Here is a 16928-nt window from a genome sequence, read left to right as displayed (position 1 = left end):
TTCCTGTACGCACCTGTGAAGCTCTGTGCCTGCAGCAAATAGTGGTGTTTTGGAGAGCCTTGGATTCTCCTTCCATGGGGACTAGACAGCAGCCAAAGCACTGACAGACCACTAGGTCTAAGACAAATCCAGAAATGAAATGTGAATCTCTCCAGTCCTGGCAATGCACCTTCACCCTCCTCCAAACTCCTCTTACTGCACGGCAGAATCATTTCCAAACCTTTGGGTCAATCCCGAGCCGCTCCTTCCGAGCTGCAACAGCCACATGTGGGAGCACACACTTCCCTGCAGCCCAGAATAGAAAGCAGCTGGAGTTGCATCTGAACACTGCAATGGGAACATGAAAGACTCCCAGACACTCCTCTTTTTCCACTGAGCCCATTATGGGCTCTTCTCCCTGCTCTCACGTCACATACAGCTCCTTCAGCTGCCGATTTTCCACAGGTGCTGAACTTCCAGATGCTCCTGGAGGCTTTTCCATTTTTAAATTTATTCTATTTAAATAACAGGGGCATATGGTTTATTACAGCTATTAAAGGGTGTGTGCATGGATGGGGGGGGAATCTGATGCTGAGATCCAGAAGGCCCCCAGGACCTCTGAGCACCCAGGCATTGGTTGCTGGCCCCAGAGGAGCAGAGCCAGCTCTGCCTGCAAACATCACCCGAGGGCTGTGAACGAGTTTCCAGCTCACCTACATCACATCAGGTCCTTCAGTGCTCGTGAGGAGGTTTATACCAGCCCAGGAGAGATTCAGGACAGCTACCACCCCCTGAACAGGCCAAATCTCCAGGATCCAACCAGGAGCTTATAAGGGCTTCCATCACCCCAGTTCCACTAACAACAGCTCTGTGCATGAGTTGGGTTAGCGCAGCTGAAAAAAGATCCCACAACACGCCAGCCCAGCTTCTCTTGGGAGAGAAAAGGATCCCAAGGGAAACCTGCTGATGTGTGCCTCATCCCAGCCACCACGGTACCACAGGAGGAGCTCACAGATCTGGGCAAGGAGATCCTTGGAATAACTTTTGATCAACTCTCTCCAGGTTCCATTTGAAACGGGCTTGAGAGCAGCACAAGCTGCTCTTTGAAGGAAGCCCAGGGATGTAGGATGCAGGATGTAGGGAGGGAGGCCCTTCAGCTGAGAAAGTGGGAAGGAGGGAAAGTACTGACAGGACCGATATCCACAGTTATGTCTCACAATACAGCCTTACCCTGCTCTCAGCAGGGAGGGGAGGAGGCAAGGAAAGGAGCAAGAAGTTGAACTCATTAAGCTTCTCTCTCATCTCAGGAGCTGGGACAGCTTCAGCAAGGAGGGTGGACTCGTGGGACCAAAGGACACTTGTTTCCATCCATTTAGCTCCCCACACCTGAGGTATGTTTGAACAGTCACTTCAAAAGCAACCCCCGAGGAAATCAGGCTGGATGAAGAGGAACCTCTACTTGTTGTTTTCATTTCTCTGTCTTTAAGCCACTTACGGAATTTCTTTTTAAGTGAGGGTCTGTGGTCTGCCTCAAAGAGCCTGCACTCCCCAGAGCCCAGAGCGGGGTGAGGTGGCCATCTGGAGCCAGCACTGCAGGGACTTGTGGCCTTGTGCTTCTCTACAAAAAAAGAAACCCTGCTCCAAACCGCCAGAATCTCTCTGTTTTCTAAGACACTGCTGCAGCAGGTGCCTCTCCCCCCTTTGCACCTCGGTTTTCTCACTGGTACATCACACAAAAAGCAAGTGGTGTTGACATCAGGCAGAGCTATCCTTGTGCCTTTCAACACTTGCCCAGTGTTTGAAGAATCCAGCATGGAAAATGCCTTTGAAGCTTCACATCCAGCCAAGAAGAGGCCAAGACAAAGGCATGGTCTATACTTTATCCTGGTCACATAATCATGGAACCACAGAACGGGCTGGAAGGGACCTCAAAGTCCATCTCATTCCATGGGACACCTTCCACTATCCCAGGTTGTTCCAAGCCCCATCCAACCTGTTCTGGGACACTTCCAGGTATCCAGGGGCAGCCACAGCTTCTCAGGGCAACCTGTGCCAGGGGCTCACCACTCTCACAGGGAACAATTTCTTCCTAACACCAGGGTGGTCAAGCTCAAACATGATGGAAGGGGGCTACAAACACACCCAAGGCCACAGAATGGGCAGCTGGAAAAGGTTTGCTGGGACAAACAGCTCCTGGTGTGGGATTGTGCAGACAGATCCCTTGCATGGACTAAATGGCAAAAGTTTTGCCTTTCACACACCACTCAAGAGCTGTTTTCCATCACTCCTCCTACCACAGCCCACAGAGGATACACACATTCTGCACCAGGTAACAAAAGCACCTGCATGTGCAGGGTAGTTTGGAGGGACAGGTCCATTTGCTCAGATGAAGACCACCTTGTACTGTCTTTAAGAACAGGGAACAACTTTAGGGTCACACACCTCAACAACAGCATTTGGAACTTGTGCTGGCAGCCCTCCTATTCCATGTTTGAGGCTGTTTCACACCACTTGCCAACACAGCTGGTGTTTGAACTGAAGGCTGGTGTGGGAGAGTTTTCCTGTTTCCCAGGACTAGAGAGATGTGGGACTAAGGCTATGGGCCCATAGCTGGAAAGAGCCAGGAAAACCTGATGGGACTGTAAACTCAGGACTCACACACATCCCCTTACTCCCACTGCAACTTCCCGCACATGGGGAGGCTGCAAGAGGAGATTTACTGGTGGCTGCCAAGCCAAATTGCTGCTCAGCTGAAGATTTATGCTGCAATTTGTAGTGCTGTTAAAATAGAATGGGAAGAGTGGTGGGGAAAGAGGAAGAGAGAATGAAAGAGAGGGGAGGGGAAATGGATCAGGAGCAACACCACAGCTCCAAAGCTGTCTGCTCCATCTCTCACATCTCCATTGAACCAAACACTCTGCATTTCCAGCTGCTGTGCTCCAGCCTTCAGACCCTGCAATGCCAATGCCTGGGCTCGCTTCGCAGCAGGGCACACGCAGGGTACAGTTAATAGAAATCCGTCCATCTCCACAGCACCTGAACTGTCAGGCTCAATAAATACAGCTGGCAGAGAATGGCACAAAAGGGACAGGGCATCTGCAGGCTGGTGGCTGCTCACATGACTTCCACACTGCAGCCACCAAGGACAGGAGAAGGGACACCCCCATGCCAAATGTCACCCACTGCCTTCTCATTCTGGCACTGGTTAAACACCATTCCTACCTGCTGAGCTAAATTATGCCCTGCACCTCCAGGAACTTGCCAGCTCTGCACACCAGGATCTGGTGGAAAAGGGCTGTCAAGTCATGGATCGATATCCCTGCATGTGCACAGAGCCATGGGACTCCCCCACCGAGGCCCCCACTGCCCCCTCCTCTGAGGAGAAGCCAAGGAAAGGTCAGAGTGCCCTGCAGCTCCCAGGGAATCCTGGCTCTGCTCTGCACCACTGGGTGCTGACACACAGTCTCCAAAAAATCAAAAGCAAAACCTCTTTAGTGAACTTCAACAGAACAGCTTTCCTTTGACATCAGGGTAACTCCCCATGCCCTGAGCCAGCCCTCTGTCCTGTACTGCCAAAGCCATGGAGGAATTTCAGAATGACAGCCAAGGAAACTTTGCCCTTTCAGCCCCTGGGCATCCCCGCAGAAAGAGCCAGGCCAGGCTCATTCCTCATTCCAGAAACCACCCTAGGGCTGGGGGTTTCAGTTTACTGAGAGGTCAAACTATGGATCCAAACTGACCCCCCAGGCCCTGGGGAGCTCTCAAGCCCTGAAGGACCTCCTTGAGGTGCCCCAGCCAGCAATTGAGTGCAGTTCCTTCTTGCAAGGGATGGGAGAGGATGGGATCCTGTGCACGAGTCCCACCAACAGCAATGGATCTGTTTGTGTGTGTGCTCCTGACCTATAAAGGTCACTTCTCCTTCTCATGTGCCTGAACTTTAGAGGGGACAATTAGCCACAGCTCCCTAGAGGCTCAGTGGGATAAAACACACTGACCTTCCTGTGGTTTGGCTGGGAATGCTTCATCATGCACAGCCTACTTGGCATTTTCATTTCCTGGCACTGGTGGCTTCTAGGACAGTCCTGTGCCAACCTTCAGTGCCAGTGTGCAGGTGAAATAGCTCTGGGTGTGCAGAGTTGATCCTGGCCTGTATCCTCTGGCACAGCATCCTGTGTAGGCAGTGACAGGGGCTCCCTCAGCACGTTGTGATACTCCAGCTTAAAACCCTTCTGTGCACCTCCAGCCCCATCAAGCACCAAGTCAATGGTGCCTCAAGGCCACCCCGGGCAGTTGCCAGTCACAGATCACCCTCCAGGATCCCATCAGCAAATACCAGGCTCCAGGAGGGCACAGGAGCACTGCAGCACACTAGAAGCCCACCATGGTCCCAATGCCCCAGCAAACACACGTTCAACACACGAATCCACGCTTGGCCTCAGATTCAGTTTGGCGTCACTGTGCCCTTTCAAAACGGGGGCTGTTTGGGTTCTCCAGCCTCTTGGACACAGAGGGGAGGATTTGGTGAGTTATATGGAAGGGCCAGGAACAGAGCAGAACAGTGCTGTGCTGGGGCAGACTGAGCCACACGACCACCCAGCACCCCAACCTGCTCCTTCTGCTCATGCCCCAAGCTCTAGAGCTATTGCCACCTTAACTGAGCCAGCAACACATCTGGCTGACTCCTGGAGCAGGCAGACAGGCTGGAATTAGCAGGGAAACCCCTCCAAGTTATACTGTACCCTGGAGGCCTCCAGGCTGGGTAATTCAGACCGTAGCACTGCTTACTGCCTTGTAAAGATGACACACACTTAAGTGTTTTGACAGCTGGAATCTCGAGGATGCTCCTGGCTGGAGCACGTGCCATTAACCCTCCTGAGCCCAAGTGCCAGAGGGAAGCATCCTGCCAGCACAGCAACCCCAGAGAGGCCAGGCTTGGGCTGCTCCAACAGCTCAGTGTCCCTTCCCTGCAGCACAACACTGAGTTTTCTACCGCGGAGAGCAGCTCCTGCTGTGGTTTAAAGCTCCTGAACCTCATCAAGTCACACACACGGTCAGAGACAGCCCTGGGTAAGCTCAGCACATGTACTCCTCAAGGACACCCTGAAGGGCATCACTGCCAATCTGCACGGGACAGAGGAGGAAGGAGCACACGTGCCCTGGAGACGGAAATGCTGCACCAGACACAGGGGCCCTGTCAGCTGCTGTGCCCTCCCCATCATACTGCCACCAAGAGCAGCCCCTGAGCAAGCCAGGGCTGCAGTGCCCGCACCAGTGTGCCCAGAAGACATATTTGCTGTAGGAAAACATAACCCAGGGAAAACAGATCACTGGGTGAAGCTCTGCTGGAGATTCTCTAGGGCGTGTGTAAAGTGCTCAATGCCAGTCACTGCACATGCCAACAGGGGCTGCTGGGCAAGACAGCAGCAACACCACTGATCAGTCCATTCTGTGCCATGGGCTGCAGCCTGAAGCTCCTGCAAAACCAAAGTCTTTCCACATTTCAGAAGCACCAAGTGTTTCCATGTTTGTCCCTCCCCACAGATGGACACAACAGCTGTGGGTAAGGCAGCAGGAGAAGCCTCAGCTCCCGGGCAGGGAAGGTACAGTTGGTGGCATGGGTCTGATGGAATGTCCCAGTGCTGCATGGGGCACGTGCCAGCCAACACCAGGGCTCTGAATGAAAGGTGCCCTCTCCTTGGTGTACCAAGGAAGCAAGGGAAAAAAATACTGGTATGTATACACACACACACATCTGTCCATCTACCTACCTACAGCTTCACTTTTCCAAGGTAGGGAGATTAAAATCAAGTTTTAAGGACGACAAAATATCCTGCTTGTGTCTGCCTTGTCTCCACTCCACAACTGGGGAATGTTGCTGAAGGCCAAGGAGCATGGACACCGTCCTCTCCCACCAAACGTCAGCAAGAGCCAGCCTCCCAAAATCCCCTTTTGCCATAACCAACCTGCCACGCTCCAAATGCCAGAGCCCAGCTCTGTGTAACCACAAGCCCCAGTGTGCGATGCACCGGGAGCACTGGGAGCAGCAGGGCTGGAACCTGAGTGTCTGCAGAGCCAGCTGAGCTCTGCACTGCTCTGGGCAAGGGCAGGCGAGGCCCCTCCAGCTCCCTGCAAGCTGCTGACTTGGCAGCCTCCAAGCACCTGCAGCCCAAACTCTCCTCACCCCCCACACCGCTCCGGCTCTCCTGCTGCCAGTCCTGCCGCCATCCAGAAGGGCTCCAGGCTGCTTTCACACTCCACTTCCAGCTTCCTTCTGCTTTGGATGTCCTGCTGCAGCCTCAGAAATGCCATCTGTAACGCAGGAGCAGCTTCCTTCTCTTCGGATCAGTTCTCCACACTTCCTCACGGTGACCTGGAGCACCCGCCCCTCGCAGGGACTCGGTGATGCCCGGGGGTGCTGTGAGCTGCACTGGCTGGCAAGGGGTGCTGGCTGAGATCCTGGTGCCTTGCCAGGCAGAGCGGGAATGCTGGCAGGGTGAGAAACATGGGAAGGTGCCCAAGTCACAGAAAAGCCCAGGGCAGTTTGTTTGAAGAAGAGTGGCTGAAAAGGCACGGCCACCTGGATGGGTTGTGGGTCCCTGGGCAGGAACAGAGAGATGCAGCACAGCTTGGCAAATGCAAACAGCACCCAAGCAGGGCTCCCCTTTCCCCTCTGTGCCCTTCTGTTGGCAGCAGCCCCGTGCAGAGGGTTGTTTCATCCCAGGGAACAAAGGCCTGCAGAAGGTTCATTCAGCACAGCCTCCCCTCCACACACAGCACCAGGCTCCGGCCGCGCTGGGATCAAGGCGGCCTTTCAGGGACATGGGGCCAGGGATCACGGGGGAAGAGGCTGCAGGGAGGTGGGTGCAGCTCTGAGCATACCCCCCCCCCCACCTCACCGTTTCTGACTCATGTTAAGTCAGAGATGCCAGCCCAGAGCCACCAGTGTCAAACTGGATTAAGTTACTGGTTGGAAAAATCCAGCACGTGCCTTTCACAGCAACCAGTAGCTGGTAATCTGAGAGGGAAGCAATGGGCTCTGCAGTGATCCCAGGGAACACTGGCTGCAGAGAGGGAAGGGAGCTCCCTGCCCACCCAGAGAGCAGGAGGATATTCCTGCCTTCACCCCTCCTCTCACAAGCCCACAGCCTGAGGTCAGTGCAGGCCCATCTCCCTCCAGGACAGACGCTGCACACTGTTAGGGGGATGTGTTTGCGGCTTCCATCCTGATCCCAAGAGAAGAAATAACCCTCCAAACACACATTTTCCTACATTTCCTCGATCCTCGCAGCAGCGCCGCCAGCTTCCCGAGCTTCCCACTGTCATCACATCCATCCACCAGCTCCTGCCAGAGGACTGAGACCATTTCACAACTCCAAGCTACGTGTGTGACACCTCTCAGAGGGACAAGCGATTTGCCATGAGACATGAGACCACATTCCTCCCTAGGCAGCCAAAGAAAGCCAAAGGAGCAATGCAGAAGGGTTACTCTAAAAAAAAATATATCCCTGCTCTGGCTCCTCTTACTGTTCCCTGCTCTTAAAACATATAACAAAAAATTCACCACCTACCAATCCCTCTCCCTCCCCACCCCCAACACAGCCGGAAAAACACCGAACCCCAAAGGGCTCTCCCAGGCCCTCCACCCACACATTCCCACAGCACTGATTACCAGAGACCAGCTTCCTTCACAGCACAACTGCATCTCCAGGGTCTCTTCCTGAAAGAGATGAAGACTGGATCTATGCACAGCCAAAGCTGGATGCTAAACTCCTTCATGCAATGCAGCATCCAAAGCAAAACTCCCCAACACCTGCACTTGGAGAAGGACCTGAACCCATGTTCCTGGAGCAAAAGCGCTCAGCTCCTGCCGACAGGAGCATCCCCAAACCAGGGAAAGGTGCTGGTTTTTCCCTTCTCCAGGCTGGCACTGTTGAATGGACAGCTCTGCTGTGCTCTCTATGCTGTGACAGCAACATTGAGGCAAGAGGGTCAGGCATTTCTGCTCAGATTTGGCCAAGCCTGCTGCATAAGACGAGGATATGCTCCAGCTGCCTCTGCCCTGGATTTGACCTCCTTTGAGGCAGGATGGCTCTTGTGGGACATGGAAATGAGGAAGGTTGGAGGGCACACAGGGAGCAAAGGGAGGTTTTGTTTGGGGATCTGTGGAGAACTCCGGTCTCCGCTGCTCTGCACCACCCTCCAAGTTATCCATGGCTCCAGAGCTATAAATAGCCCCAATTTAAACAACTAATAGGCTTTGTGACCGCTGGAGCAGCCAGCCTGGAGAGTGGATGGGCAGGGCTGGGAGCCTCAGGCAGATGAAACAGCATTCCATGCTGCCAACTCCTTGGCACTGCAACACCTCCTTGAGCACGACACTGCTCCAGACACTGCGGGCTATGGTGAGAACTGGTGAGCAAACAGCTCCAAGTTTGATTCCCATCAAACAAGTATGCACAACAACCTGCAGCATCTTTACTCAACCAAATCCCAGCTGAACTCCACAGCAGCTTCCAGAGGGAGCACGACCCACACAGGGATGCATCCACCTCACTGAATGAAGCACCTGGGGAACACAAGCTCCACTCCCGTGTGATGAGCAGGCCTGTCCTGAATGTGAGAGCTGATGGTGCCCTCGTGGTTTGGAAGAGTGGCTCCTTTTTCCCTCCTCATCCCTCCTCTGTGGATACACAGAGCACGTGTTGGTGACCCCCAGTTGCTCCACAAACACACCACAGCCACGTCTCTGTTCTCTGCATGGGGGCTTAGGAAGGGAGATGGACCAGCTGGACCCCAGAGATCCCTTCCAACCTCAACCGGTCAGTGATTCGTGAAAGGTGCAAAATAAACTCTCTGAGCACATCCAAATCCATGCAGGTTGCTGATAAAACCCAGGGATCTGTGCCTGCCCCATCCCAGGTCTGTTGGGGCACCTGTACCTGCTGAGGCTGCCAGACCTCCCGAGGCCAGTGCCCGACCTGAGATCTGATGACAGCAAACAGAAGCAGGAGATCCCCAGGTGATTCCCTGCAGTCACCTGATGCTTTACCAGGAGCTTTTCTTCCCAGAATCTCATTTCTCTGGGCCCTGGTTTCCCCAACAAGAAACACACAGAATCATTTAGTTGGGAAAAGCCCTCCAAGTAGATGGAGTCCAACTGTTCCCCCAGCACTGCCAAGACCACCAGTGACCCATGTCCTCAAGTGCCACATCCACATGCTTTTTGAATGCTTCCAGTGATGGTGACTCCACCACTGCCCTGGGCAGCCTGACCATCTTTTCTGTGAGGAAATTTTTCCCCAATATCCAACCTGAACCTCCCCTGGCACAACTGGAGGCCCTTTCCCCCTGTCCGGTCCCTTGTTCCCTGGGAGCTGACCCTGACCCTCACCCAGCTGAACCATCCTGTCAGGGAGTTGTAGAGAGCAAGCAGGTCCCCTCTGAACCTCCTTTTCTGCAGACTGAACACTGTCCTGGTGTCCTCCAGACACTTCAGCTTGTGCTGCACTCAGAGCTGAAGTGCCACAGCACAGGAGGGTGGGAAGGAGCAGCACAGAGCCACATTCTCTCTCCACACAGCTCCCTGCCACACTTCCATAAGCCAGAGTCCCGTCACTAAAATCTCCACCAGCCTCAAAACAACTCAGAGCCCCCAGAAAAGGCCTGTGTGATGCTGCCCAGCAGTTGTGACTTGCTGCTGTTCATGTATATAAATCAAGGGCTCACAAACACCCAGGACACTCAGGCTTGCCTGGAGTTTCTCCCCAGAAGTAAGTGGTGCTTCTGAGGAGCAGGGGGTGACACAGCAAGTGCCCTCCCACCACCTGCCAACAACAAAAGCAGGTCCCCTCACTTCCCTCTAAAAGCAGGGAGATTTACATATTTTTAGCATACCCTAATAATAAAATAAAAGAACAATAAAAGAGTGTGTTCCTCCCTCCACCGTCATTGAAACCCAGAAGTATTTCATTCTGCAAAGGCTTTTACAGAAAAATATAAAGCCTTTGGGGAATGCTGTGGGAAAGCCCAGAAAATGAATATCCTCTGGAAGAGGAAGGAGTTCAGAGAGCTTCAGCCAAAGCCAGTAGTGGGCAGAGACACTTAGATCAGCTGCACAGACCTTGCAACCCTTTCTCCGGAAAGCCCCTCCTAAACAGAGTGAAATCCAGAAGTTCTCAGTACTCAACAGGAGCCTGTTCATGAATGCTGGGAGTGAGGAGTAGGTGAACAGGAACATTCCCTTAAATCTCACCAGGAAACAGTTCAGGAAACAGAGCCCCAATTCCCTCCTAACCCCTTACAATGTGGAAGGATACACCCTGGAGAGGTGCCACCACCACTTCCAGCAGCAGCAGGAGAAACCACCACGATCCCACAGCTCCCAAACTGTTCCACTGTGGCAGCCACAGCAATGGAGCCGTGTCCTGCTGCCAGCACCAGGCTTGTGGCACTGCCCCTTCCTGCTCCCAGCTCCAGGAAGGGTTTGGCACATCGGGAAGCTTGGCCATGATGGATCCCCAAGCTCAGCTGAATGCTCCAACCCAACAACAGCCCAGGCCAAGCACTATCAAGCACATGAGCAAGACGGAGCCCAAGGGAACTTGTAGCTGAGCCAGAATTTGTCTGGCTGCACGCAGGTATCAGGGCTGAATTTAAACCCAGCATCTTTGCCCTAAGCAGAGGTTTCTGCAGTCAGATCCCTGTAACATGCACCTAACACCTGGTACCTCCCATCTTACAGCAGCTGTGTCCTCCTGGCATGCTGGGAAGGGGACGGGCTCCTGGTTAAAGGCTGACACACAGAAAAAGACTGTGCAGCCCTTTCCAGAAAAGACCAGGGACTCAAATCTGGTTGTCACAAGTCTGCTGCTTCTACCACTAAGGCCCTTTTTCTACTCCCTCCTGTCTCCCTGTCTTCAGCAGACAGGGAATTCCACACCATCAGCCTCACCCAGGCAACAGGAGACAGTGAAGCCGCCTCCCAGCTTCTAAAATCTTGAAGCCAAACAGCACTGATTTCTCCCCATATTCCCGCCCCCCACCACGAGGGGTGACTCCCCCAACTGCCCCATCAAGTACGGACCAAAGTCACTCGCTAAGTATTTGTGTCCCTGTTTTCCTGCCAAGGAAGGTTTGTGTTCATCCCTGAGACTGGAGCAGCTTGGCTCTGTGCTGCTCCACAGCAGCCAAAGCATTATCAGCTTTGAAGGCGGCTGCAGACAGGGACAGAAAATCAGCAGGAAAAGCAAAGTCTATCGCAGAACTGCTGCCCGGCCTCAAATTGGCTCCCCAATACTCCACTTCCTTCCTACACTCCACGACTCCGGGGACGAGGACATGCACAGGCAGGATACCTACCCTGACTTGTTCTATTGACTTACTTAATTTTTTAAAAGAATATATTTATCTGTTCCTCTCTGAAAACCAATCATCCACTGCTCCTTGGCCCTGCTATTCCCTGGGAGCGGCGGCCCTTTGATGCCTGGCAGCCTGGCTGATCTCAGCAGGTCTTTTGAACCCACTTCCATAATCACCGCCTGGAGCGAGTTCTTCCCACGCAACTCGCTGCTCAGTGAATCACGGCCGGTGATTTTCCTGTCTCCAGGAACCACGCAACACTGAGTCGGGATGAGTTCTGCTCTCCCTTTAGCAGGGGAAATAAGGAATTATCACAAAAGCCACTCCTGTCCCCACAGGACACCGGTATTATCTGCGCCAAGACCGGCAGTTCCTGTTCTTGCCCCGACATCCGCTCCACCACCAAGGCTGGTTCTTCAGGAAATTTATTTCCACATGTCAAGATATCACTTAGTTCCTCAAGCTCCTCCAAGCGACAGACTTGGAGCCGTGAGCAGCCCCAGCTGCCACACACGAGGCTGCAGTGACACCACCTTTTTTAGTGCCCAGGGCCAGGTGTGCACTGGAAGTTCCTAAATTTCAGTTCTGGCTGTGCATGGCCATACCAGGGAGTTCATCTGTGAGCTGAGACACCTTCCCCAACTCCTCAAGGCAGCAGAGGGAAAACCAGCAGTCCAGAAGGGCTAATCCTGCAGGAAGGACCCAGCTCTGTTTGCAGGATCTGTCTAAACTAGAGGGGACAAACCCCACAGCACAGATCACCGACCAGAGCCATGCACCAGCCACACAGGTTGGCACACACAGCAACAGAATTTGGGAACTGCACAAAATATCTTTTTTAAAGGTACTCAAGTCTATGCTAGTGAAACAACTTCTTGGTTTCACACTGTTCCCAGCTCAACAAGGAGACCCAAGACAGGGCCAGAAGGGAGCAAAGCCTGACATAGCTGGGAGGCTCTCAGAATCATGCACAGAGCTTGGGAAGCACATCCCAGGCCTTGCAGCAGCAGGAAGGCAGGAAAACGAGGACTGCACCACAGATACTGCACCATCATCACAGCAAACACCTCCAGGGGAAAGCCAGGACAGCTCAGGGACACTCAGAGCAAGCAGCTATTCCTAAATGACCAGCAGTTCCAAACAGACTCAAGCAGGTATGGACACCCATCCAGGCTGGAGTCCACACAAAGCAGGCATTAGGCAACGGCTCAAACGTTATCAGCACAAAACACGGCAGCCTCTGTAGCCAAGCCCCCAGGCAGAGGGGTTTCAGATGCTTTTTGACAAATCTCTCAACCTGTCAGAGGATGAATGCAGGACGCCAGCCCTCCAACAACAAGACAAACTCCTCACTGCAAGTGGCTGATGTGGAAGGGGCAGAGGTAACAGCTCAGGGACACATCTGAGGTGCTGATTTCATCGAGGTGGGAAAGGAATTGAGGGCTGGAAACACTAATCTGTTTAAGAGTAATTCTGTTTTGGTGTGTTTCATTCTTGTGGATCTGTTATTCAAAAGCATTTCACTGCTTTTGCATGAAAACAGCTTCTCTGGCTCTTCTGAGTCCAGAAACTCCAGCAACTTATTGCCACCCAGCCTGGAGACACAATCCTCCACCTGTGACACTACAGTGGGGTTGGGAGGCCAGAAAGAAGAGGAGCCACAAGAACATGGCAAACAAGGAACTGAGATCCCATTCCCAGGCAGCCACCTTGACAATTTAGGTGAGTGAGGAAGAGCTGGGATGAGTCCTGCAGTCCATTCTGCAGGAAACATCAGCCACCCTGTGTAAAGCCAGGGTTTGGCATCACTCAGATCAGTGGGAATTTGGCTCTGGCTTCCCAAGGAACTGAGCCTCTGAATGAAGGGACCCAACACTCAGTAGGATGCAAAGCAACTCGTGTCCCAAAGGCAGCGCCCGGACTGAAGCTGAGAGGTGAGCAGGCGAGCGGGTGAGCAGGTGAGCAGGCTCCTTCCCCTCCTCCTTACCTTCGCAGCCGGTGCTGTAAGTGCTGGTGCTGCCGCGTTATAAGGGCACTTTCCCACACGGGGCCACCGGGACTGCTCCTATACCAGCCCACGGCCGGGTGCCCCGGGTAGGGCGAGCTACTGAAGCCATGGTCCGACTCCGTCTCTGCGGCCAGCGATGAGGCAGAGCTCCCCATGGTTCCCCCCTACCCAGGCCACGCTGAGATTTAGCCTAGGTTAGGTCCAAGCCAGTGGCATGGGCAGCTCGGGTGGAACAGGCGAGGCGCTGCGGCATGGGCTGCTGCAAAGATCCCAGCACGCTGGAGAAAGGAAGGTCGGTTCTGATCAGAGTTGGAAAAAAAAACAACAAACAAACACAGAGAAAGGGGAAAAAAAAGGAAAGAAAAAGAGAGAAAGATAAGGTACGATTTCAGCAACAACCCTCCAGTTTTAAAGCCTATCAATGCATGCTCTGATCAGGGTCCCCATCCCAGAGCTCACTGGGATGGGAAGGGCTGTGTCACTGAATCCAGCTTTTGCTGCTGGAGATGGGGAGTGTGGGGGCTCTAGAAGAAGCTCCCCCCAAGGTGAGCACCAGGAGTTCCCAGGCACAGGGAAGCACCAGCTGATGGAGGGAAGCACAGCAGAGCCCAGCACAAAGCCCTTCACAACACGGGAAAGAAGCAGAAAACGGGACAAGCAGGCCCACCTGGAGCCCAAACCAGCAGCCCTTGGGGACCACACACACCAGCTTAGTCTGGACTCTGACTGGCACACCAGTTTTAGTTACCTCTGCTACAAGGACTGGATGGCTTGTGTGCTTACATGTAAAATAAAATATCCCTCTTTTCCTGTTTCCTTCTAACACCCCAGTAAGGCTGGAACTGGACAGACTGGGGATCTGCACAAGTATTTTCTATGACTATTTATTTTCAGCTCAAGCCAAGTTTCAGCTGATCCTGAGCATGCCCTTACCCACAGAAGCAGGTCTGGGGCTTTGCTCATCCGTTTCTTCCTCTCTCTTTCCTACTTTTTGGAATTTATTCCTCAAGCATCCCCACAATTAAACTCCAGAAACATTTCATGTCCTCTGGTATTCAAAGAAGTTTAAACACACACGTCTCTCCTTCAAGTGAAAAGGCAGGACAATCTGGATGCATGTCAGGAGCAATGGATCAAGGTAACATTTAACAGAGCAAAAAAGAAGAAGCAAGGAAGATGGAAAAATTAGCACAGCTGAGCTTATTCAACTACCCACCAGGATTGAAGGAGATGAATGAACCACAGAAAGACCTTTGCGAAGAAACCACTTTTGCCATAAAAAGGCTGAGATGAGGAGTTCTAAAATACAGTTTTTCAATCCCAGGATTGATCTAAGGGATCAAGAAAGGCCTTGATAGATAATAGACTCTCAAAAGCAGCAGCTCAAGGAGCAGGTGCAATTTTGCTACAAGCTCAATACCAGAATGTGCCTGCATTAGGTCATTAACTGGAGAATGTTAACTGCTCTGTCACAGTCTCTGCAGCCTACAAAGCCTGGACTAACCAAATAAATCTGAAAAAAGCCCAAGAACACAGTCTTCCCTACCTCCTCCTTGCTGTAATTGGTCTGCCTCACTGCTGTACATCAGCCCCACACCCCCATTATCCAACAGCAAGGTTTCACTGATTTCCCAGATCCAACCAAAGTGGATCCCTGGCGCTTCCCCTCTCATTTCCTGCTATTCAAGCAGTTAATTTGTAACAAATCTGATTTTCTGGCTAAACGAAAGCCACGAGATGTGAGGGGAAGAGCACTTCCCAGTATCATCATCTCAGTCTATCTGGAGACATCAGTCATCCCACACCTGTGCTGTCTCTGGCTCTTCCACCCCATCCCGGGGGCCCTACGTGCTCCAGCAGCAAAGGCACAGGGGATGCAACTCTGACACCTACTAGAAGAACAAACTGTGTCTTACCTCAAAACTCGGGTTCTATCATGATAAAGTAGATAAATAAAGGCAAGATGGGTAGAACAGCCTCTCACTGCAGGCTGAGCCAAACAGAGGAAGGATGCCCAGGCGTCAGCAGCCTTTTTCCCCCTTGAGTTGGCTTAAACTGCCACATAAAGCACTTCCACAGCCTGGTTCAAGACCACTTCCTCAAGCTGGTAAAGCAGAACCCTTTGCTTCCTCCTCCTGCCCATGGGAACGCCAGTTTTAGCTCATCCCAAGAGGAGACAAACATGCCTGCTGCCCGCATCGCTGCCGGCTCCCAACGTGGTGCTGCTCTCCCGGCCCGTCTCCTCCGCCAGCTCCACACCAGGGAGCCAAACAGGCAGCTCCACTCCACAGGGAGGGGAAAGGCTGGGAGCCCTGCTTTAAACCCTGCAGTAAAACCCCACGGTGGGTGGAGTTGGGAGAGGAAGGGAGCTATAAATAGGTGGAGGATAACCTAGCTAAGTCGGAGTGATCTCCGAGACTGTCTGGTCTAACTGGGCTGCTTGGCTGTGAGTGCTGCGTGAAATCGGATTTCTCCAGGCAAAGCAGTAAATCCTTCTCCTCAGGGTCACCCTCATGCCAGGTGAGAGCAGCCAATGAATGCTATTGAAGGGGGAGCGTTGACCAAAGGTGGGGAGAGGGAGAACCAGTTTGAGAACAGGAGTGGCGGCAGCCCAATGCAAAGCACGTACGTGCTCACCATGCCGAGCCCCAAAATGCCTTTGGCCAACACTGAGCAAATGAGGAGCCTCCAAGAAGTCAAGGTGAGAATGGCAACTACACCCCAGCAAGGGAAGGGGGCAATTAAAGAAGAAGAAAGCCTCTCTGGAAGCACTCGTCCTTACTGTTGAGGAATTTCTGCCACTGGGCAGGGAGATGCCCCAGGAGATGACCTGCAGGCACCTGGCTGAACAGGGGAGGCTTCAATCACTAAAAGGGAGCTGCCAAGAGTTCCTCTGTCTTGGCAGGAGGGAGCAGGATTTTTCCTCTAATTAAAAAAGCACTGCTTCCACCTATCTAATCTGGAGAGGAAGCAACAATGTGAACAGATTGAAGTGTCTTGAGAAGGGTGGATCTCACTCATGGAAATTACCAGTTAAGCACCTTAGCAAGATGCTGAGTTTGGATTTTGGTTTTCTGCCCCTCACAGCTGCAATAATTACCAGGTTTGAACTGATGCTGTGTAACTGCTCCCAAAACATTGCTTCCAAAATAAATCCAGGTTTGATCTCACCACCCCCAAGCCCCTCACAGCCACTTGCCCTGATCTGTGGTACGTGATGCAGACCCTTCCTCAAATTCCCCACCAGACCCTGAGCAGCAGGCATGTACAGTGTGTGCAGGACAGAAAAGCTGTCCCATGGAGCTCTTCCTGCTGCCAGGACAGCAAAGCAGCTGCCTGGATGCTTCCAGATAACGTTATTCCTCCACATCAGCGAGCAGTGCTGACCCTTCAGGCCCCAGCTCTCATGTCACAGCAGAGCAGGCAGGAAGGGTGGGGATCTACCCAACCCCTCTTCCTTCCCTCCAGTTTCAATGTAGGTTTTGGCTCTGAAGAGAGCAAAAAAAGGAAAGAAAAAAAAAAAAAGGGAACTAGCCCACGTGTTTCAATGCATCTAGGAAGTTGCAGGATCAACTTTTCCTAG

The 16928-nt window shown here is 52.8% G+C and overlaps 1 protein-coding gene across 12 annotated transcripts in view; it reads right to left on the bottom strand.

Annotated features, from left to right (window-relative positions):
• The window catches only part of CAPN15 (calpain 15), a 56753-nt gene that overhangs the window by 27114 nt on the left and 12711 nt on the right, over nucleotides 1-16928 (bottom strand). For 6 of the 12 annotated variants that reach the window (XM_039560050.1, XM_039560051.1, XM_039560049.1 and 3 more), the window contains one exon: nucleotides 13325-13644. The exons of 4 other annotated variants lie outside the window; for them this stretch is intronic. In XM_039560050.1, the coding sequence (XP_039415984.1) occupies nucleotides 13325-13500 (176 nt within the window). In that variant the 5' untranslated portion in view covers nucleotides 13501-13644. Of the gene's footprint in view, nucleotides 1-13324; nucleotides 13645-15261; nucleotides 15671-16928 lie in introns of those variants that run through there. 2 more of the 12 variants (XM_039560055.1, XM_039560053.1) reach the window with 2 other exon arrangements.

Source organism: Corvus cornix, chromosome 14 (assembly GCF_000738735.6).
Source record: "Corvus cornix cornix isolate S_Up_H32 chromosome 14, ASM73873v5, whole genome shotgun sequence".
In the NCBI taxonomy this organism is placed as follows: domain Eukaryota; kingdom Metazoa; phylum Chordata; class Aves; order Passeriformes; family Corvidae; genus Corvus; species Corvus cornix.
This window is presented reverse-complemented; position numbering and strand designations above follow the sequence as displayed.